This window comes from Phaethon lepturus, unplaced genomic scaffold, assembly GCF_000687285.1.
Source record: "Phaethon lepturus isolate BGI_N335 unplaced genomic scaffold, ASM68728v1 scaffold6360, whole genome shotgun sequence".
NCBI lineage: Eukaryota > Metazoa > Chordata > Aves > Phaethontiformes > Phaethontidae > Phaethon > Phaethon lepturus.
This window is the reverse complement of record NW_010511077.1, coordinates 25,460-49,410: the sequence shown is the minus strand read 5'-3', so window position 1 is coordinate 49,410 and position 23,951 is coordinate 25,460. Positions and strand designations below refer to the sequence as shown.

Here is a 23,951-nt window from a genome sequence, read left to right as displayed (position 1 = left end):
GCGGTTCATCTGTTCATTTATAAATTCAATATTAAGAGAGATTGTGTGTGTGTGTGTAGCTCTGATAGATGTGCAGGGGGGGTGTTCAGTTCCCTTTGCAGAGTTTCTGTTAGTTTGCAGGTGGAGTACTTAAAACAGTAGTAGTTAAATATAGTATGTATTTCCTAAGAAACCTCCCTGTTCCAATTGGCATGCCTAGATCTTCATTCTGGCATTCCAGCATTGCTATTTTAATAGAGAAATGAAGATTGAGAATGTTTTTCATATATCTTGGACATTTTTTGTTTAGGCATCATACTGAGCATTAGAATTTTGTAATCACTTCAGCTGCAATTAAAAACACAAAGGAGAGAAATAGTTGTTTAGATCAAGGAGGAAATTGTGCCATAAGTATGGATTGCTAGCTTTTTTTCTTTAAAAAGTTGGCAGCTAAAAATAGGGAGCACTTCCCTGAGCTGTCTCTCAATTCCCAGTGAAGTGGGATTTCTGAATCATATATGCATTCAAATAGCATGCAAGAGGGCGAGTTGGCAGAGAGGAAAAAGAGATCTTCTAATGTGTCCTTTGCTTATGTTTACTAGTGGTATTATCAGTGTGAGAGAATGAAGCATGTTGCTTATAATAAAAACTGATTTGCCTAAATAAAGTGTAAAAATGTTGGAAGAAAAAAATGATACTGATTCCCAGCTGATGAAATCAGAGCCTAAAACAGGTTAGGAAGAACATCTTCTATCAACTTCACTCTTGTTGGAAGTCATCATGTTCAAAGATGTCTTTGAGTAATCTTACTTTTGTAGGAGGAGGTAGAAGAGCGCTGGTAGGCAGTGAATACCCTCCTATTCTAGGTATAGCCCTCTCGATTTTTTAAAATTAATTTTTAGTATTAATGTTTAATTTCCTATAAATAAAGTTCAATGGACACATTTATAGATTTCTTGCTTTTCACAGAATGGACTATTGTGAATAGAAAATTTATGCCAAAAATGGTGACAAAATACTAGTTATGTAAATCTGAAAGTGAGACATTGATTTCTAAATCTGTGAATTTTATGCTTTCATTTATTTTCTCATTAATTTCTATGCGATCCTACTTTTTATTATAGGAGTGAATAATTTGGAAGGACAGTACAACAAAATAGCAATTCCCAATGAAGAAAATGTGGTCATATACTACAAAATCCGACAGCAGCTTGCAAAACTGGGTAAAGAGATTGAAGAATATGTTCACAAACCAAAGTATTGCTTGCCTTTTCTACAGCCAGGAAGACTGGTAAAGGTAATTTGATTTTTCTTTTGTTTTGTTTTTATTTCAAATCTCTACCTATCTGTGAATTTTGCAGGGTTTGCTTGTGTCTGCCAGTTTACCACCATGAAAAATTACATGCAGTGCACTAAGCGACAATTTTGACTTCGTTATGTTTCTTTGTTAAACATTCAACAATGAATTAACAGAAATACTGTTTTCATGATGAGTAATAGTCCATGGCTGCTCCACATAAATACTAGAAATACAAAAAGATAGACTTGCTAGGATGTGATTATACGTGGGTTATGTTATAACATCTTGTAATATTTTCAGGTGAAGAACGAAGGTGATGACTTTGGATGGGGAGTGGTTGTTAATTTCTCTAAGAAATCGAATGTTAAGGTAAAATATACATTCTCTCCATTGGAAAAATGTACCTCACTGATTTTTCTGAAAATAAGATAAAACTCCTATATTCTTTGTAGTTTCCAAAGGCAAAAAAATTGTCCTATCATCCCAAACTTACAAAGCACTTAGGTCTTCCTGAAGTGAAAGTAAAAAGAAAAAAAAACTGTGGAAGGTGTGACAAACCCTAAGTCCTGTGTTCATTTATTTTAACTTTTGGCATATTGGTGGAGGAAATGCTTGCTCGTGTCTGGGATAAGTAGTTCAAAAGAGCACTTGGCACTACAAACGTTTCAAACTAGTTTGTTTCTGAGACATCCCCAACAGTGCTTACACTAAGCCATTCATGGGAAAGGTAGTATGTTATCTACTCTCAGAAAATCTGTAGAAGCTGTCAGTGAGGGTTGAGAGTGTAGGGAGACTGACATTTGGCTCTACATAGAAGGTTATCTTAATTTAGGGAATTGTGTCTTGAGTCCTTAGCTAGTGCGTGAGACATGGGATTGCTTGTCCTCTGAGAGTTACTGTAGAGTTGAGGGCTGGGAAGTTAAAATACAAAGAAAGCAAAACAATAGGAATGGATTAGGGGAAATGTGGAAGAAAATACAGAGGGCAGTGAATACAGAAGGCAATAGAAGCTAGATTTGTTTTTCCTTCCCAAAACCCATTTTTATACTTGGTCTCCGCATAACCTCAGAGATGATGTTTTGGTCTCCCTTTCAGAAATGTTTTGACAGGCTGCTCTGCTGGCTAAATTAAAACCTAAGTTTATAGCGTATTTTTCTGTGGTAGCATTTTTGCTGTAATTTTGGCAGGAGAGCATTGGCATTAATTACTAGGTCTAAATGAGAAGTTGTCTTTGTCAAGTTCTGGTGGCCTCTGTACACTGTGGTACCTTTTGGTGCTTCTCTAATATATATTCATTAAAGAGGAAATGAGAAAAATGTGTGCGTAAAGAACTTATGAAAAGAGATTTTGTTTTGGTTTTCTGTCTTCCTTTTGAAAATTACATTTCTTTCGTTTTTTAAGTTGAAAAACTGGACTGCTACTGCCATTGCTTAAACTTTTGCTTCTAGATGGCTTTTTTCATAGAGCCACATGAGCAATAAAATTGCCAACTGCTGGGTCACTGGAGGCATTTCTTCTATCTGTGTCATATTTTATCCACATACATATTTGCCTTCCCTATGTGGCCTTTCTCACTGTTGTATAAAGCTTTTACGTTTGAACATTAGTTCTGAAATTACGGTCTGTTCTGCAGGAGATGGCTCTGGCTCCAGCAGCACTTTTTTCATTAAGTCATTCTAACAGCTGGGTTGAATTTTTCCTTCTCAGTTCTATGGAAAGAATGACAATAGGTGCTGAAAATTATGGAACAACTTAAAGCTATGTAACTTTTAAAGTCGGTATGGAAGGACTATTTCTATGAGCAGAAGCAGAACAAGTGACTTGAGGAAGCTGTTATTTACCCATTTCAAAGTGTCTGTTCAATGCATTTTTTGTCCTGGGATACAGATGCATTTTCCTGTTACTGTTTAATGTAGTAGTATACTTCCTTAGCATTGGAAATAGATCACTATTATGCCATGTCTTTAAACCTTCATCTGCTTCTAAGCAGTGACAGTTCTTTGGACTTGCTTTTAGAAATGATGTTGAATTAAGCCTATATTACTAGTTTTTTTCTTTAGTTGCAAATTTTTCTTCACTGTATCATAGATTCTAATGAAGCCCTTTTGCTAGTGAGGAATGTATGTAATTAAGATTGACATTTAGGGTTGCAAATTACTGAGTTTGGGTTTACATTTAGAGTTACTAGAATTACTGAGTAATTCTCTTTACACATTGTGATGTGAAAACAAAAGCATGAGTCATTGTCAGTTATGTTCATTGTTAATTATATTTAGATGTTTTTCCAGCATAATTTCAATGATACAGTGTTCCACAAAATTGTGAATGCAAATAGCACTTTATCCTGAATTACAGTAGACAGAAGAATTTATTTCAAGCACTGGTCCTTGCTACATGCTACACAGTATAGTAGGCAGCAAAGTAACTATTTGCTTTGGAATTCATTAAAAAAAAAACCAAATATTTTTGAATAAGAAATTTTATTTCCACTAGCTTATGCCAGCAATATGCTGGTTTTATTGTTGTGCTGTTTATAGTCCATATTGTAATCTTACCCCTGATTCTAGGCATGAAATTTTTTTCTGTGAATAGTTATTGATACTAAAAATTTGAGCTGCTGCAATTTGGTCTTCCTTATTTAGATTATTATAATCCTTGTATATTAAACTTAAATGTATGTATTTATCTGTTCATAGTTATTTATAGTATTTACTACATAAACATCGTTTTTAGTGGTGTGTCATGGTCATTGAATTTTCAGTCTGTCTGATAATACTAATCTGGGAATTTGAATTTGTTCTCTCTGCCATATTTCTTGATTTGCAGATATGATCAGCTGTCTTACCTTGTTTTGTTCTGAGGCACATGAAGTAATAGATGTTTCAGGGCAAATCTGAAATCCTTGGAATACACACAATCATGCAATATTCTGCTAAAGAGGGAATTGATGCAGTGTGAATCAAAGGGTCATTCAAACTTGATATGACAGAGATGTCTGTGACTAATAAATTTTTACAACGTGTTCTAGTCTCTTGCATATAAAACATGGCTGTTCCTGTTCAAGAGTTTAGTACCTAAAATGTTGTAGGAAACACACTGAAGGAAATGGTTTTTTGAAAAACTGCACTCAAAAAGCAGTTCTAGGTTAAGTCACATCTGGTCAGCATTGTCTAAAAGCCATTGTTACACATAAACTTATGGAGAGTAATATTAGCAGCGAATATTAATTATATTTATACTGCTGCTTTATAATAGGTTTACAATGCAGTTACTGATAGAAACATTTTTTTCCTCTCATAATTTTCTAGATATCTCCAGTTCTAGTATCATCTGTAGCATGTGTGTGCAACTATGAGTTTAGTCTCTTCTTTGTTCAATTCAGCATGATGCTTTCCCTGGCGTTGGCTGGATACTGATTTGATACCTGTCCATATTTTAAAATTCCAATTCAAAGGACGGCAGTGGTATGGGTCTTGTACATGGCTGTGAGTGCTTTCTGCAAATGTATGGTAGAAAATTCAGAGTAGTTTCTTCTCCAGCAAGTAATTGCATTTCTTGAAGAAACTACGTATCTTGTTGAACAGGACAACCGTGTTTTTCTGTTTAATTTACTATGGCAGTTTCTCATAGTACTTCTGAGAATCTTTAGAAATGCTACCTGGCTCCACCCCACTTTGCATACAGTGAAAGAAAATAGTATGTTGTAGATTTGTAATGAAAAATATTGCCCAGTAAAACTGAACTGAGTTAACATGGGATTTTGAAAAGACTGTTCTCTCTTTCTCACTCTCTTGCATTTGGAAGCTTGCACATAGCATTTTAAAAGATTATGTCTGTCTTCAGTGTTAGGCCTATAACGTAGCTCTGTTCAAAGTCAGAAAAGTATTTACTTATAGTAGGAGCATATTTGAGCAACCTAGTGCATATTGATCCAGTCAAATAACTATCATCAGGTGTTTTCTTTAAAACAGTATCTAATAATGATTATGGCTTTGTGAACAATAGTCTTTAACCACCATATCTGCATGTTTGTGTTCTCTAAATGAATGTCAGATATTACGTGGGCAGTTTGGGGTGTATAAAGATGTGGCCTGCAAGATGCAGCTTCCTGTTTGCTGCAGATACAAGCTGTTATGCCTCAAAGATTTTTCTGTGGTCTTTATTGTGGGGAAAAGCTTGAACTTGCAAACCTGCAAATGAAAGAAATCCCCCATATTTTATGTCGTTTTTTAAAAAAGGCAAAGTTCAATACTGCTCGCATGATGCAAATATTTTACATTACAGTTACAAAAGATGTTGGCTTACATTGAAAGAGCTGTGTGTAGAAGGCAGGAGCATCTAAGCTGCAAGTAGACTTTAGGCTACACTGGCAAGGGAGGATGGGGAAGGGGTAATTTTTTCAAGTGTCTTTTTCTGTGTGAGGGGTCTTTCAATCAATACCGATTCAATAGTTTTTAGAATGTACTGCATCACTGAGCTAATACTCTGTGAAGAGCAGTAGCTCATTTCATACCTTGAATACTGAATAAAATCATGCTTTTTCCTTCCTTTCTTGCTGATATTTTAAAATAACTGCTATGGACCTGTTTTTTGTGTGCCCTCCACAGCCAAATTCTGGTGAATTGGACCCATTATATGTAGTTGAAGTGCTACTGCACTGCAGCAAAGAGAGTTTGAAAAATTCTGCTACTGAGGCTGCAAAGCCCGCCAGACCTGATGAGAAAGGAGAGATGCAGGTTTGTTGCAGATGTTTATTCTCAATAATTTCTTATAAGTGTTCTCAAAGATTCTATTTTGAAAGAATTTGCGAACTATAATAAAAGAGGGATTGATGCATTAAGGAAGAGAAAGGAGCTGTGCACCTAAGTCTGCTTTCTTAAACAGTTGCTGATTTCACTGAATAGGAAACTTCCAAGTGTGAACAAAACACTTGAGTGAATTTGTTACCATATACGGAGTGCTTTGAAACTTACTATTGTGTTCTATATTCCAAATCAGTAGATGAAAGACAACAGCAGTAATGTAACAAAGTTACGAAAATGACCATGTATGTGATAAAATCTGCAGATAAACAAGTATAGGCTGTCTTCTGTCTCTGGAAACAGAATTTTTTTTTTAATTTCCTTCTCTTTTTCAGATCCTTTCAGCTTTGTGAGCCTCTCTCATTCTGAAATTAAATTGAAAGTTTTAGTGAAAGCATTTGCATTATTTAAAATTTTCAATTTGAGACCATATATCAAGACAAACAATTATAATTTTCATATCAGAGACAGTTGTTAATTTGTCCACATGTTTTTTTCAGAAAGTCTATTTAAAGCTTGAGATACAGTATTGATTCTTCATGGTGTCTCTATGGTTTGATACTTAGAGAATATCAAATCAGAAAACACATATTTCTATTGTTAGCATTCCTAGTTAAACATCTGACAATAATTTTCCTGATTTGGATCATAAGAGGTACTCCAGTAGATAAGAGGCAAGGTAATAGAAAAACTGAATTTTTTTTTTTCTCCACTTGTAGCCTCTCTCCAGATTTAACCAAATACAGAATCTTCCCATTTGGACAAACTTACTTTTCTTCTTTATTAATACTTCATCTCATTACCCACATTTTCTTGCTTCCTGATACTTCTTCACCCACTGCTGTGTCCTTGTATACTCAGTTTTCCTTTTCCTTTGTAAAGTTTTGCTACAGAACAGTAATAATAAATATATTTTCTACTGATTTATCAGTTAATGCACTCTCTTTGATAGGTTGTTCCTGTTTTGGTACATCTTCTCTCAGCTATCAGCAGTGTTCGACTTTACATACCGAAAGACTTGAGGCCTATTGACAACAGGCAAAGTGTGTTAAAATCTATACAAGTAAGTTCCACTAGGCTGTATCAGCTCACTGCTCTGATTAATGAGGTACTCCTGAATCCAGGACAACTTGTTCTAAAGATACTTGTCTAAAGCTTGTGTCACATCTTCAGCCTTATTCTTAAAAGGGGTTGGAAATCACGATGTATGTCATTTCTCTATGTCAACAGTCATTTTAAACTGATTTTTAAAACAGCTGAAACATCACATAACAAACTTAGACTACTGCCTTCTGTATAGTTGTGCCAGCTGGTTTGTAAAAGTATAGTTTATTTTACTGGTACTTATCTTGCCAAATTTTTTTTTTTTTCTTCTAGGAAGTACAGAAGCGATTTCCAGATGGAGTACCACTACTAGACCCCATTGATGACATGGGCATCAAAGATCAAGGACTGAAAAAAGTAATCCAAAAAGTAGAGGCATTTGAGCATAGGATGTATTCACATCCTCTTCACAACGATCCCAACTTGGAAACCGTATACAAACTTTGTGAAAAAAAAGCACAGGTAAAAATACAAACCAGAACACTGTATCTATATGTAGCTGAAAAGAGAGATAGTAATAGTTCCTTCCTTATTTGCTTTTCTTTTTATTTGCAAAGCCCAAATAATACTTTTTAAATTAATGAGCCAAAAAAAACCCTTTTTAAATTAATGAGTCCAAATAATCCTTTTTAAATAGAGTAAAATTATTGAATCTCTTTAACAAACTGGCTCAGTCGGTGGTATGCCCTTGATTGATACAGATGGGATGTACACCTGAAAAGAAAACTTCCTAAAAAGCCATCAGGGCGTAGAGGTTTGTAGAGATACCATTAGAGTCTTTTTCACTGAATAGGCATAGCACAGTATAGTGTAGGTAAAGTCTTCACAGGTAATTGAAACTGATAATTTTTGATATGCTTGTGCAGAGCCAAGCTGAATAGGTGGGTCTTATTAGTTTGGGGAATATACCATACAAATCATGGTGCTGCTGCTTCCTGAGCTGACTCCCAGCCGGGAAGCAATACACTTATTTCATAGAATCATAGAAAGTTTGGGTTGTAAGGAACCATGAAAGGTCACCTAGTCCAACACCCCTGCAGTAAGCAGGGACATCTTCAACTAGATCAGGTTGCTCAGAACCCTGTCCAATCTGACCTGGAAGGTTTCTGGTGCTGGGGCATCAACCACCTCTCTGGGCAATCTGTGCCAGTGTTTCACCACCCTCATTGTGAAAAATTTCTTCCTTAGATCTAGTCTATATCTATCCTCTTTCAGTTTAAAGCCATTACCCCTTTTCCCATTGCAAGAGGCTCTGCTAAAAAGTCTATCCCCATCCTTCTTATTGGCCCCCTTTAAGTATTGGAAGGCTGCAAGAAGGTCTCCCTGGAGCCTCCTCTTCTCCACGCTGAACAACCCCAATTCTCTCAGCCTGTCCTCATAAGGAGAGGTGTTCCATCCCTCTGATCATTTTGGTGACTCTCCTCTGGACCTGCTCCAGCAGGTCCCTGGGCTCCAGAGCTGGACACAGGACTGCAGGTGGAGGTCTCACTGGAGCGGAGTAGACTGGGAGAATCACCTCCGTCTGCTGGCCACGCTTCTTTTGATCCAGCCCAGGATACAGTTGGCCTTCTGGGCTATGAGCACACATTGCTGGCTCATGTGCAGCTTTTCATCCACCAGTACCCCCAAGGCCTTCTTGGCAGGGCTGCTCTGTCCCTCCATCCCTTCATCCCCCAGCCTGTATTGATACTGGGCGTTGCCTTGACTCAGGCGCAGGACCCTGCCCTTGGCGTTGTTGAACCTCATGAGGTTCACATGGGCCCATTCCTTGAGCTTGTCCAGGTCCCTCTGGATGGCATCCGTCCCTCAGGCGAGTCAACCACACCAGTCTGCTTGGTGTCCTCTGCAAACTTGCTGAGGGTGCACTTGATCTCTCTGTCTATGTCACTGATGAAGATATCAAAGAATACTGGTCCTAACACAGACCCCTGAGGGACACCACTCATCACCAGTCTCCATCTGGATGTTTGAGCCATTGACCACTGCTGTCTGGATGCGAACATCCAACCGATTTCTCCTGCACCGATCAGTCCACTCATCAAATCCATCTCTCTCTGATGTAGAGAGAAGGATGTTGTGGGGGACCGTGTCACAGACCTTACAGAAGTCCAGAGTGACAACATCCATAGCACTTCCCTTGTCCACTGATGTGGTCACTCCATCATAGAAGGCCACTAGGTTGGTCATGCAGAACTTACCCTTGGTGAAGCCATGCTGCCTGTCTTGAATCACCTCCTTGCCCTCCATGTGCCTTAGCATAGCTTCTAGGAGGATCTGCTCCATGATTTTGTCAGGCACAGAGGTGAGGATGACAGGTTGGTAGTTCCCAAGGTTCTCCTTACTACCCTTTTAAAAAGGGGTACATTGTTTCCCGTTTTCCAGCCACAAGGGTCTTAACTGGACTGCCAGGACTTTTCAAATAGCATGGAGAGCGGCTTGGCAACTATATCAGCCAATTCCCTCAGGACTCTGGCATGCATCTCATCAGGTGCCATAGACTTGTGGACGTTCAGGTTCCTCAGGTGGCCCTGAACCTGATCTTTTCTTACAATGGGAGGGACTTTGCTCCCCCAGTCCCCATCTTGCAGTCCATGCCCTCAACAGATGTGGGGAGAGAAGTGAAGACTACCAGTGAAGATGGAGGCAAAGAAGTCGTTGAGTACCTCAGCCTTCTCCTCATCGGTTGTTATCAGTTTGCCAGTCTTGCTCATCAAGGTCAAGCTTTCCTTGATCTTTGTTTTCTGGCTGACATACCTGTAGAAGCCGTTCTTATTATTCTTTGCTTCCCATGATGGGTTCAGCTCCAGCTGCGCCTTGGCCTTCCTGACCACTTTCCTGCGCAACCAGGCAGCATCCCTGTACTCATCCCAGGATACCTGTCCCTGCTTCCACTGCTTGCACATTTCCATCTTGCCCTTTAGTTTGATCAGCAGGTCTCCACTCAGTCATGCCAGCCTCTTGCCTTCCTTTCCTGATTTCTCACACGTGGAGATCGAGAGCTCTTGCGCTCTATGGAGAGCATCTTTGAAGATAATTATTTTCTACATAGTCATACCCTGCTAGACTGAAACTGATTGCGCACAAAACCAGCTCTTGTGTTTCTCTGCTGCTTCAGAAAACAGGTTATTCAGGAGTCGTTTCACAGAAGTGATGTAGTTCTGGTATGGGCAGCACAAAGCTGTATGTGGTAAGACCTGATGGACGAAGCAGACTTTTACGAGGGTGTCTGGTACACCCTGCTGTCAGGATGTTGGCAGTGACTGTGATAAACTACAAGACACTGGAGAAGCTCTAACAGTAGGAAATAATGCCTTTGGGTTACATTTGATTGAATAGTTGGTTAGCTGAGACTTAGTGCAGGTCTTAGAAGATGAGTGCTCATTTCTCAACTAAAGATTTTGTTGTTTTTTTGGTGTGCGCTCGTTGGGTTTTTTCCCACACTCTGGGTAAAGACCTTAACTTCCCAGACTTTCCAGAGTTTCCTATCACAGAATCACTGAATCACTAGGTTGGAAAGGACCTTCAAGATCATCAAGTCCAACCATTAGTCCAGCACCACCATGTCCCCTAAACCATGTCCTGAAGCGCCACATCCACACGTTTCTTGAACACTTCCAGTGTTCATGGTAAATGGAGCTGATTTTTTTGTTTGTTTTTGTTTTAAACCTTCCTTTTAGTAGAGTTAGATGAGTCCGTGTCAACTAGTATGTCCATATACTGTGATTTTGAGCCCTTTATGTAAATGAACCAATGTCTCTGAAACAGTTGCATCTGTTAAACCAGCAACATGTAATTTCTCTCCTTCTGACCCTCCAGATTGCTATGGACATTAAAGCAGCAAAGCGAGAACTGAAAAAAGCCAGAACTGTGTTACAAATGGATGAACTCAAATGCCGCAAGCGTGTTTTGAGAAGGCTGGGGTTTGCCACATCTTCAGATGTTATTGAGATGAAAGGACGAGTTGCTTGTGAAATCAGCAGGTAATTGGTTTCTATGCAAAGTGATTATTGTCATGAATACACACTTCAGTGTCCTTGCTGAAATTAGTATATCATGTTTGTATTTTAAAGTTTTGAGACCATTAGAAGAAAGATTCTTCAGAGATTTGTGTCATAAAAGGAATATATTATTGAAGCAGTAAAGATAGCAACATAAGGACAAAATGCAATAGATTTTAAAACTGAAACATGGACATGAAAATGCTGAAACAATGGTTATTTTCTTACATAGCTTAGGCAACAGTGTGCGTTTTCATTCAATACTGTACATTACATGATAGGATAGTCTGAGTTTCTATGGTTCCATTTCGCAGGACTCTTAGTACAGAGTCACTCACAAACAAGGGCGTAATGGTGATTGTCAGCAATTACCAAGTTACTGACAAGTTTGGAATACAACTTAATAGCTTCCACAGGGCTGTTGGAACAAATCTATGAAGTGATGCATTTTACTGTAATACATTTAGCGGGTATGTATATATTAAAACATATTGTCAATATTCCACGGAAACTCATGAATCAGACTTTAATACTTCAGAGTGTAACTCAGATTTTGGTAAATCGTGTATTTTTTAAAGTTACAGTAACTGCTGTACTCCTTGCCTTATAGACAGTTTGAAAGATACTGCCTATAATTGTTCGATAACTAATAACCTTTTCTCCTGCAAAATTTGATAGCAAATGGGGAAGCTGAATCAGAATTTTATCAACTTTCTGACTTTCATGAACTGCTTGATGATGAGTTACATTTCCCTTTGTAAGAGAAAAAATTTACTTTTTTCCTCCCATCCTATGCATTGGTCTGATAAACTCCAAAAATAAAGGTGCAGTGTTATAAAAAATGTGATGTTTTATCCAAATAGCATGTTTGGATTTTGTATCCACATCATGCACTCCCTTTTATAATTAATGATTTAAGTCTTTATTCTAGAAGTAAATTGAAGTACATTTGTTCCTCTTTTCAGTATCTTGGAAATATCCAGTTGAATCTTCTTTGAGCAGCAGCAGCAGTACCAATTTTAGTCCTTTTCATAAGTTGCCTCACTCTCTGGTACTTCTCAATCTCTTGATGTCCTGTCTGATGAAAACTGTCTAAAGCAACTGTTAATACTAACTTTTATGAACTATCGGGAGAGATCCTTTGTAGTTCAGTAAGAGATTTTAGTTTCTTTAAAATACTGTCTTACTCTTTTACTTATTAGCATCCCCCTTAAAAAGCTAATATATTAGTATTTGGTGTTCCCATTAAAAAAATGAAGAAGCTATTGGTTCTTATCTCTATCCAGTTGCTTCACAAAACAGATGAATAGTACTTAATTTTAAAATTGCAATTCAGTAAGTCTTTTCCCTAAGCTTCCTTCTCTTTATTTTAGTGCTGATGAACTACTCCTGACAGAAATGATGTTCAATGGTCTCTTCAATGACTTATCTGCAGAACAGGCAACTGCACTCCTAAGCTGTTTTGTATTTCAAGAGAATGTGAGTTACGTCTTTAATTCATGAATTCTAGACATTCCTGTCTACCAACAGTATTTTTTATAATTCAGTTCCAGAAATTGGCCATAACAGTATGAGCCATTGCACATTTTTTATCCTTTCCTAAGGTGTTTGACATGAACTCCCATTGAACTGACCTAGCTTCAGTGCTAGAATATCTTTATTCATGAGTGGCGTGCCAAAGGTTCTGTAAAATTACAGTCATCGTAATGAATCTACAACTGTTTCCTCCTCATGCAATGAAGCAATATTAATAGATTCTCAGCATACATGCTTGTATTTATGCATATATACACACATCCTTGTAATTTAAAATGTAGAATTATTATTTCAAAAAAGAGGCTTAACATTATCTGCTCCTACACTCCGGGGTGAGGGTGTCTTCAATTCTGAGACATGCCCATGTTATGTTATTTGGACAGTACCCTTGACCTATTATTGGAAATGGCAGTACCACAAGGAACTGATGCCAAAAGAGCTGTTAAAAAAAGACCATATGTTATTGAAAGCAAAAATATGGGCATTTAATACCAGATGCTGTTTTTTTTCCCAGCAACAAACTGTAGAGAAGTTTAGTGTCATCAAGAAAATACAGAAAAAATAAACTTCCATATGAAATATTACTGCAGATAGCTAGCAAGATGTATCACTCAGGTTGATTCTAAGCGTAGCAAGCACATTAGGAGCAGATGCTAATTAATTACTTTTGTTAGTAGAAGGTATGCCAAGGTAAGCCATTGTTAGAATATTGTGGTTCACTTGACAATAGTACTCGGGGCTAAACAGGTAGGACATAAAAATGTTGCTGTATTTGAATAGCTTTTCTACATAAACACTGATGTGTTTATGTACAACATACTTTTGTACATAACACTGATGTTTAAGTTATTGAAATGATTTGCTTTTTCTGTTCTTAAAGGAAAACTTGTAACATTTAAAGTAGTACATGATCAGCATTTTGGCAGTTCAAAACTATGGAACAGCTAAATGGGGAATTTTGGAAGTATTCAGAAAGCAGGTGCTTTTTTTTCATACTGTTGGCATACTGTACGGGAAGGTTTCATTTTCTGGTTTAGTTTGAGGAACATGTACTTGGGGAATTCAGTTAATTTTAGTGTTTGAGAAGGCATTGGAATATTCATGATGGCCCTAGCACACACTGAACTTTTATTTTTGCATTTAATTTGGTGTAGAGCAAATGTATGGGAGCGCATGAGATTATTTAATGTCATCTTTTTCAGTCCAGTGAAATGCCAAAATTGACAGAGCAGTTGGCAGGACCCCTTCGGCAAATGCAGGTAATCTCTCCCTTAGAAATCTGTCTGAGCTCAGGGCTAATGTTAACATGAGTAAAGTGTATGAGTAAAGTCTTATAAGTGCATGGTGAAGACTTGATTTTGGATCATCAGTGAATTTGGCTGACACTGCATGTGGTTTTGCAGTGTGTAATAATGGGTTATCTTATTTGCAAGAAATCTTTTTGCTAATTTCAAACATACCTTTAAAAACTTTTATAAGCTTGCTTACTACACTGTAAGTTGTTCATGCAGGCAGACCTAATGTGAACAGTGGTTTACTTTCCGATTCTGAATTATTTCACACTAAAAAGGAAACCTCATCCTATATGTAGTACCTAATAACATGCAAGCTTTTCTATTGGTTGAACACTTAATCTGTTTAAGCATATTATAAATTTAAAATATTTCATTTTAAAGGAGTGTGCAAAAAGAATTGCCAAGGTATCAGCAGAAGCAAAACTGGAAATTGATGAAGAAAATTACTTAAATTCTTTCAGACCCAACCTAATGGATGTTGTATATACGTGGGCAAATGGAGCTAACTTTGCTCACATCTGCAAAATGACTGACGTCTTTGAAGGTATGTTAATCAGTTGTTCTTTAGGAGGTGTGAGATAGGAATACCATAGCATGGAATGGTAATTCTGAAAACCTTATAAGGGATCACAAGATTTACTAAATCAGATGTATTCAAGTATCTGCATGGCTGAAACTAAGTGGGAAGAAAATTACTACATATATGTTAATTTATAGTTACATTGTTGATAATTTAGAATCTATACAAGACTTTTTAAAAGGGATATCTTTGCATTTTAAAAACTCTCTATCAGAAATCCTAAGTAGTGCAACAAAAGGTAATGCTTACCTTTGCTAGCTAAAGGGAAAAATAATAGGGTTCCAAGGGTTCCAAATGCTTGCCATTAAGAAGTACAGCTCTTGTGCTTGTCCTCATTACAGTTAAGTGTTTTATTTACTTGGTAAATTGAAGATTCCTCCTGCTGTCCTAATGATGACAGAAGTGAGAGGTGGTAACCAAGTCTCTGTTCATCACAGCAGTGCAACGCAGGTATTTGAAAAGCCTAGATTTAACCCGTACCCTAGGTTAATTTGGTTCCTAACATTGGAGTATTAGAAACTGCCCCTTGAGGAAGAATACTTATTTTTCATTATTTTAAAAGTAGGATGACTTAAAGTCCAGCTGCTTTGTAAAAAGACAAACCATCCACCTGAATGTCAAACTAGAATGAAAAACCTAATTTCATCTTTTACCAGCTATGTTGAAAGTTGTGAAGAACAGTAGGATGGGTGCACCAGTCCTACGAGTCTGTGTGTAATGACTGATACTTGAAAATCCTTTTTCAAGTTGTTACCATCACCCTGGTCTTGCCTCTCTCAAATGCTGTTTTCTTGTTTGCACGTATACAGTTGCAAATGGGAGCCCTTAAAACAAAGGAATTGATGTACTTCTGTAATCCAATGCATAGACCCAGAAATTTTCTAAAGCAGGTTGCCTGTGAGCAACAAGAATCCTGGCAGTCTTTGATTCTGCATTCAGCAGATTCCTGTTATTGCAATGAATCTCTGAGCCTTACATATGCTGTAGACGCACGCTGAGTAAGCGGAATACAAAAGAGGAAGTAGCTGGCTTATGGTTTTTTTACATTGGCACTTGACTGTTCAGAATACACAGGGCAGTAACATTTTTCTATTTATCATATTTGGGCTAAGGCTAGCTGGTCAGCTTTGTCCTAGTCAACAGTACTAGCTCCCTCAAAATTAGATCTTGTGGGCCTGTTTTGAGAAGTTCAGCTCTTGTGGCAGGGGTTGATGGCACGATTCTTCCCTGAACTTTTAATAGGCTGGTTTTCTTTGCATTGTCTAAAGGGAGAAAAGCACTTCAGATGTCCACTCTCTGTTACGCTCACCTTAAAGGCAGAGTGGTGTTGCTAAATCCCAGGGGAGTTTGCCCTGGTTAGCCAACTTGCTATAGTGATTTCAAAGAAATCAAAAACCAGAATACAAAAAAACCCCAACAAAACACAAACCAAAACCCACAGCATCCTTATTTTGATCTTAAGTACAAATTTTCATTTTAGATGTTAGTGCTTCCTGTCTTAATCTTGATAGAGGTTGTTACCATGAGGTACAGCGTGGTGGCTCATTAAAGCTCGAAAAGGTGTATTTTCCTTTGCCTTTTGGACGATGTGGAATTACTTATAATGACTTGCTGCTGTTAACCAGGTGATCCAACTTCACTGTTGTGCACTAGTTCTAGTAAGGAGGCAGAAAATTGTCCAGCCATTAGAGAGTGCATTGGAAGCCACCACATTTTTAAACTATTTTTTCATCACTCTACTCCCCCTTGTAAAATTTACTACAGAGTGAGAGACTAATGTTCAGTTTTGTGTTGCCATCCAGGCTAACAGGCAGTAGCAGAACTTTTCTAGACAGAAACCCTGAGTCGATGGCATGCTTCCACTCTCACAAGCCTAAAGATACAGTGTTCTGCTATTTTATTGGTATTGATGGCCATGTGTCTGAAACTTTTTGGGTGCAGTTATGAGTAGTGTGAAAGCTTGTAGTTGTGTAAGTAAATGGCTGTCTTTTCAGGTTGCAGCATAAGCCTGAATGCTCCAAGAGCAAGTGTGCTTGCCACAGATTAAAGCAGTGGTGATTAGCTAATGAAAATGAGTTGTCCTTAAAATGAAACGTGTGTGTTGGGAAGAAATAGAAATTAGAGAAGCTTTTTAAAGCAGTAAGTAAAATGGTAAACTGAGCTAAGTGTGCTCTTAATAAATTGCAGGTCGATTGTTTTGTTTTGTAGAAGTATAGACAATATTAATTGCAAAAATGCAATTTTGTTCCATGCACACAAAAAAGTATGTCTGCAAGAACCTCAGCTACACTGCCTGTTAATGAGTACTCCCTGGAATGGTTGTCAGGGTTGGCCTTGTAAATGGAGATGAGCAGGATCTGTGAGAGCTGAGCCAGGACCCACCACAACACAGTGTGGCCATACTCAGGGGAGCTGCCTGCAGTGCACTTGCTTAGGCTTTGTGCTTTGTGTCCCGTAGACTCCATATGGGTTTTGTCACTTCATGTCATTGCAGTAGTTTCTACAGACTGCTGCCCTTACACAAACTATTCTTACAAAAACTGACATGGCCTACTTGTACCTGCAGATGTTTTTTAGAAGAGAAGTGTTACTTTACTTTTCCTCTCACTTTCCCAGCAGCTTTGTAGAATGTTCTTTTTGCATATGAACAAGTTTTTCTCCATATATTATGCTTTGTCTAGAGCTAGTATTTCACTGAATCATAGAAAGGCCATCTAGTTTAACTTCCTCTGCAACAAGCAGGGACATCATCAACTAGATCAGGTTGCTCAGAGCCCCATCCAACCTGACCTGGAATCTTTCCAGGAATGGGGCATCTACTACCTCTCTGGGCAGCCTGTGTCAGTGATTCACCACCCTCATTGTGAAAAATTTCTTCCATATATCCAGTCTAAATCTACCTTCTTTTAGTTTAAAACCATTACCCCTTCTCTGGTCTCAACAGGCTCCGCTAAAAAGACTGTCCCCATCTTTCTTATTGGCCCCCTTAAGTACTGGAAGGCTGCAGAGAAGGTCTCTACGGAGTCTCCTCTTCTCCATGCTGAACACCACCAACTCTCTCAGCCTGTCCTCCCAGGAGAGGTGTTCCATCCCTCTGATCATTGTTGTGGCCCTCCTCTGGACCCGCTCCAGCAGGTCCATGTCTCTCCTGTGCTGAGGGCTCCAGAGCTGGATGCAGGATTCCAGGTGGGATCTCACCAGAGCAGAGGGGTGGAGACCCCTCCCTTGACCTGCTGGCCATGCTTCTTTGGATGCAGTTGGGATGTGGTTGGCCTTCAGGGCTATGAGCACACATTGCTGGCTCCTGTGCAGCTTTTCATCCACCAGTACCCCCAAGTCCTTCTTGGCAGGGCTGCTCTGTCCCTTCATCCCCTATTATCTACCCTATTACTTTGCATACAGTAATTTTGACTGTAGGTGTGAGATGCTGCTGGAGGAAATGATTGCATGCTTCTAGAAGAGCATAAGCATTAGGGTCATTTTGTGAAACTTGTTACAGTGACTTGGGCTGAGCTGACAAGTAGATTAAAAGAGGAAATGAATACATAACAAACTTCAGGGGGTACTGGGTTGCAGTTTAGGAGCTATGTCAAGACTGAGCTTGTATGCATTACTGTAAGGATGCAATTGAGTGGCAGAATGGTCCACAGACTTCTGAAGGGCACAGGATTAGTAAGGTAGACTACTTACTGTCTCACTGCCTCTGTCAACTAAAGAAGTAAGGGCTACCAAAAAACAGAAAAATATAAACTCACCCCCACCCCCAAAACCTATGTGTGGTGGTTCTTTAAGCAGCAAACTTGTGAATCCCCTAAACTTGTATAGTTTCTGAGGGAAATCTTAACAAGTTATTGAAAGAAAAATCCACTAGGAATTACTAAATAGCCATCCTACTACTAGACACTGAGAGGCTGTGACAATAGTAGAAGAAAACAAGAACAGGACAAGCATTTGGAGACAGCTTCAAGGAAATGCCTGATGGAGAAATTTACTATTAAACAGAAACCAAGCTTAAGACATTCAGCTGTTCTTACTGTTGGCTTCTAGATAAATTGGAACAGGGTTGGAGAAGGAACTACTGCTTTGGTCCAAAGCAGACTCAAGCAACTGAATTATAAAGTGACATGATGTGGCAGGGGATACAAAGTTTTCCCTCACTGTTTTTATACAGGTAGCATAATTCGTTGCATGAGGAGACTAGAAGAATTGCTTCGGCAGATGTGTCAGGCTGCAAAAGCCATTGGAAATACAGAGTTGGAAAATAAGTTTGCAGAGGGTATGTATTTCACTTCGACAGTGTAAGAAGTAATTCTACAAAGCATATTAAAGGAAAATTGGGGCAGGGGTAGGTAGGGCAGGGTGTGGGTGAATGATCTGGTAATACAAGCTTCTGGTATTGACTTCATGGTAAACATCATCATTGCTCTCTTTCCAAATAACATCTATGTTATAAAGTTTGACTTAAAGAGGTAGTGTTTTGATGCATACTGACAGTTTAACCAGGTTTGTGACTGAAAATGGATATACAATGACTGCCAGTTAAGACTTGTAACACTTTCTCTACTGCACAGTACTACATTTCTGTAACTGTACTTAAAGTAGTGATTGTGTCAGTTATGACTGCTGGATATTAATACAGTTTTCCTTTTTAATAGGGATTACAAAAATCAAGAGAGATATTGTGTTTGCTGCAAGCCTTTACCTGTAACAGAAGATACCTTCTAAAAACATTACTAGATTCACATTATGGAGCAAGTTCATCAGCTTCACATGCTACGTCCATCTCAAGTCATTATTTTTTTTAATGGTGTGTATTTAAACCACAGTTGTTTCAACAAGGCATGTACAAACAGCAGTGTATGTAATATAACTGTTACTATGTTTCCAATAAGAATTTACAATTTGAATAGCTTTTTTTGTATTAAGCAAGAGCTTGAACCAACAGAAATGTAAAGTTTAGATACACAATAACTGTGGTAGCTGTTACTATATACAGGTAAAGTGAGCATCGAAGAGCAGCAGCAGTCCATTAAAGGCATTTACTTATATTACATAGTTAGACTTGTGAAATTCTTTTCCTTTCAGCGAGCAAGACAGGTGAGGTGGATCATTCTTCATGGTTGATGATTGCTGCCAAAGTGATTTCCATTTGTTGGAGTTTTTGTATGGGAATCTTCTTTCGGTTGAAATGTACATCCTCTCACTTTGAAGAAGTCAGACACGTACACAACCTAAGTGAACAAATTAGTGTTAAGCTCCTGCACTTGTAAGTCTTTGAAACAATGGGTAAATGTTTTTGCAGAAGGTAAATTCCACGCTCAAAACTAATAAAATGTTTAAGATTAAAACATTAGCAAATTGCTAACAAGTCTTGTATAAAATTCTGGCACCTGTTCTTTCTTGTTATTCCCCCACCTTCCATTGACCACTTAGCCACTGATGGCTTAACCCAAATTCAAGGCTTGTGTGCTAACTAACTGCTCTGCCTGCCTTATCAGGCACTGCTTCATTACAATAGCCATAACACAACTCTCAATGAAGGGGCAAGATATGCTTGCTCAGGGCCCACATAGCATGTATGGTTGAATTCATTGTGTAATTTATTTACAACAGGACAGGAGAGCTTGTGCTTCAGCTGAGGAAGGGGGTTCAGTTAGTAACTATTATTGTCCGGAGTATCACTCTCACTTGCATTTCTTTAAAAGCTTTCTAAACCAAGCTTGGATTCTTCTCCTTAGGAAGGCTCACAGCAGCTCCCTCTCCAATACATGTGTCTCACCTGCAGCTCCAGCACCTCTAAGGCCAACTCTACCTACATGATCCTTTCCTGCATTCCTTTGAACATACCACCTTGCTTCCTTCACGGCTACCGACTACAAGACAGGTGCCTTGATCCAATTCTGCAGCCTGCTGTCTTACTGCTGCCCACTTCACAAAGTCATACTAGTAGACATGCAGGGTACATGAAGCGCTACATGAAGTGCAGTAAATGAGAAGCCTTCTCTCATGATCCGTTCCCTCCCTACATCACCTCTTCCCCTCCCACTGCAAACCCAAGAACTGCAGAACTGTTTAAGGCAGCAGAAGAAACCATCTTCCACACTGAGGGGTGGCTGATGATGCAGCATGCTGCTTCATCTGCATACCCGATGAGTTTCAGCTTCCATTTAATGCTGAATTCACTCACCCCAGTTTAGTGCTCCATTTGCAGTTGCTGCCCTAGCGTACTCTTACTTCAGCTTTCTGTTTCTGGAGATGAATTCTTCAGCTCTTTCAGATAAGGGTTTTGTTTGGGAGTTTTATTTTTAAAAATAATTTCCTCACCTTTCAACTCTGTTCACTGTAATGCCACCTTCTGCTCATGTTTATATTATCAGGCATCTCTAAGATATCCTCTCAATCATCCAACACCCTCCACTAAACTTGTTTTCCTAATAAAAGTGCCCTCAGCTCTTCAATCCCTGATGTTTCTTACTCCGTGCACTTCTTTTCTTAGCAAATGAGATTGTACAAAAATGAGGGGTAGGATTATGTTTTGGTCAACATGCAGCCATTTAATAACAGCTAATGCAGTATATAGGGTTTCCCAGAGCTCCTCCAAGATTTGGTTTTGATGATTTATTGCAACAAGTAGACAAAGCTTTGTCTTGAAATGAACCATAACCTTTTGACATGCAGCTGAGAAAGCATTTATCTTGGAGGTGGCTCTTCCAGGTGAGCCTCAGTTCTTGGTAACTGAATTCTTCAGTATGACCTAAGTTAACTCATGTCTCTGAACCAGAAGTTTCTTTGATCTGTCCTTTCCCCATGATGAATCAAGCATGGCACTGGCACTCTGGTTAACAGCCAGCACAACTGCTGCCACTAAGTCAAACCAGGCCTGCAGCTCCAAGTTTAGCTGATGTTCTGTTCCTTGAGATAGCTTTTCACTCATCTGTACAGCTAAGCTTCACATGCTGGTTGTTGTGAACACCCTTTTAGCACTCAAATGCATGCAAGAAATGGTGAAAGGTTTTAGTTTCCCATCAGACTGAAAAAGCAGGCTGTATAAGCTGGCAGAGGCAGACACTTTCATGCTGTCTTTATTCTTAAAGGCCTTTTTTCTGCCCTGCTTACCTTGTCTACAAGTTCTCCTCTGCTATTGTACTTGAGATTTAGAATTTAGCTACAAGCAGAAGATATGGTTATATAGAGGCCCACATGGTGTTGCAGTTGACTGCTTCCATCGCGGTTATTTGAAAAGCTCTTGGTCAGGGACAATTTCATGTTGTCACACAGCTGAAACAGCCACTTATCTCATCATTGGCCCAGAGTCTGCCTCACTCCTCAAAGTACTCTTGCTACACCCTGTTCAAGGAGTTGTTTCCCCTCTCCAACAGTTTTCAAAGCATTAGGAAGACAGGTCTGCTTTCCTCTGAACATAGCCTGCAGTTCTGAGGTGCTGTTTATAAAAGCAGCGTTCACACAGACCCACACCCCACCCCTCAGGAATTACTTACAATGAGCACAGCTACCACTGCTCCCTGAATGAGTCCTGTTAAAACATCACTCCAGTGATGCTTGTAATCAGAAACACGTGAGAGACCCACATAGATAGATGCAGCAATAAGGCCAAATTGTAGAGTAGGACGTACAAGTCTTGCCCAGTCTCCTTTCATTCTGGCCTGAAGGTAAAGCTAAAAGGAAAAGAAAAATAGGTATGAAATGCAGTGAATACAGAAGCAGTAATCACATAAAATTGTGTTGGGTCTGTCAAAGAGTTGAAATTCGTGTTCGGAGACATGATAATGTCCAAGTGTTATACCCTCATAAGTAAGCTAAGGTGGAGTTTGATAGCCAGTGTTGGTCTTTATGTCTTATATAAAACTGCGTAACACCATCATGCAGATACTTGCTGTATTTGTACCAGTGTGACAAATAACTATTTTCAGGATAAAGGTAGTGGTAATACCAGAGCCACATAAGTCTTAGAAAGAATCCAGTGGAAGTCAAACCACTACTCCTGCATTAACACAAAAAAAGTGGCTGGCAACCATGCAAATTTACAATCTTCTGAATACGGGGAGCCCTATCTTGTTCTGAGCAGGAAGACCATTAACATCTTTAGTAAATTTACATAGAGCTGATGAGTTTTTAACATTATTCTCAATTACAGTCACCTTTAGTACTATAAACTTTTACCATAATATTCCAGCTGTAGTTAAGTGTCAGAACTTGATATAATGATTGATAACATCTGGGATCAAATTCCTCAGTTGTCACTGGTATACTTCACTGAGCTACATCTGTTCCTAGTCCTTTTTAGCTGCGTATTAACCATGTTACCATTCTGGTAAGCAAGTGGGTATGTGCAGTTCCCATGCTTTTTTCTCTCCCCTCAGCTCTGTTGAAGTTGTATATATCTCTGCTTTTGATGTGTTATCTCAAATTCACAGTATTTAACTCTGTTACTTTCCCATCTAATTTAAGATCCTGCTTTTGTCTCCTTCTCTGGTCTGTCTAGGACAGAGACCTCTTATTTCACCTAAGAGGAGCTTCTCCAAATCCACCTTGTAAACATGATTGAATTTATTCTGGAACTTGATCCTGTCACCAAAAACGGCTCCATAGTTACTGTACAGAGAGGAACAATACAGTTGGAAGTTATATTTAACATTTCAAGTATATCTTTTCAGTACCATCTAGGAACTTCAGGTCGAGTACAAAACCTTAATTGTCAGTCTGCAAAATTGCTCAAGTTAACTGAAACACAGGCTTCAGGCACTATGACAAGCATGCTAAATGTCTGGTAAATCCCTTCATTGCCAACTTCAAAAGCCATGGCTACCTTTTAGAAGCATTACATTTACAATAGAGGCATAGAGCATGCGCTGTAGATGCAACAGTGCTACTTTCCAAAGTTAAACATTCGGGGAATGTTTGGTTGGCTTCTCTGAGTAACTTATATCATTATTTTGGCATGCTGACTTTTCCAGCTCTAAAGGGAGCATCAAGAAGATGAACCCTATCCGTAATAGGTTTCATTTAATAGCAAGATCAGGGTGAAATCAGACTCTGAAGAAGTGACAGCTAAGCCTGAACTGGAAAATAACTTTTTCCCCACTTAAGTGGTAGGCATTGCATTATTTCTGGGGACCTTAATTTCACCACTAGGGAAAATACTGCTTAGCCACTTTAAAATTTAGCTGTCACACGGTTCTTTTAACAAAAGGTGTTTTAACAGTCTTATATTAATACTACTTCTGGATTTACCAACGGTAGACCAGAGCACTACCTGAGTGCCAAATGGAGCAGAGGTGCATCCAAGGAGCACACAAGGAGCTCGTAGCCTCAGAAGAGCTGGCTGATGATTCGATA

At 38.8% G+C, this 23,951-nt stretch overlaps 2 protein-coding genes across 2 annotated transcripts in view; one reads left to right on the top strand and one right to left on the bottom strand.

Annotated features, from left to right (window-relative positions):
- Positions 1 to 19,485, top strand: part of LOC104617364 (superkiller viralicidic activity 2-like 2) — a gene marked incomplete at its 5' end in the record, with an annotated part of 20,343 nt that extends 858 nt beyond the window's left edge. The window contains 11 exons of the mRNA XM_010282659.1: positions 1,104 to 1,276; positions 1,580 to 1,648; positions 5,887 to 6,015; positions 7,034 to 7,144; positions 7,459 to 7,647; positions 11,002 to 11,165; positions 12,557 to 12,662; positions 13,922 to 13,978; positions 14,396 to 14,558; positions 18,766 to 18,870; positions 19,250 to 19,485. Of these exons, the coding sequence (XP_010280961.1) occupies positions 1,104 to 1,276; positions 1,580 to 1,648; positions 5,887 to 6,015; positions 7,034 to 7,144; positions 7,459 to 7,647; positions 11,002 to 11,165; positions 12,557 to 12,662; positions 13,922 to 13,978; positions 14,396 to 14,558; positions 18,766 to 18,870; positions 19,250 to 19,302 (1,319 nt within the window). The remainder of the gene's footprint in view (positions 1 to 1,103; positions 1,277 to 1,579; positions 1,649 to 5,886; positions 6,016 to 7,033; positions 7,145 to 7,458; positions 7,648 to 11,001; positions 11,166 to 12,556; positions 12,663 to 13,921; positions 13,979 to 14,395; positions 14,559 to 18,765; positions 18,871 to 19,249) is intronic.
- LOC104617359 (lipid phosphate phosphohydrolase 1-like) overlaps positions 19,394 to 23,951 on the bottom strand; it is a 22,142-nt gene continuing 17,584 nt past the window's right edge. Inside the window, exons 3-4 of the mRNA XM_010282648.1 lie at positions 22,094 to 22,270; positions 19,394 to 19,825 (exon numbers count right to left, since the gene is read on the bottom strand). Of these exons, the coding sequence (XP_010280950.1) occupies positions 19,709 to 19,825; positions 22,094 to 22,270 (294 nt within the window). The 3' untranslated portion in view covers positions 19,394 to 19,708. The remainder of the gene's footprint in view (positions 19,826 to 22,093; positions 22,271 to 23,951) is intronic.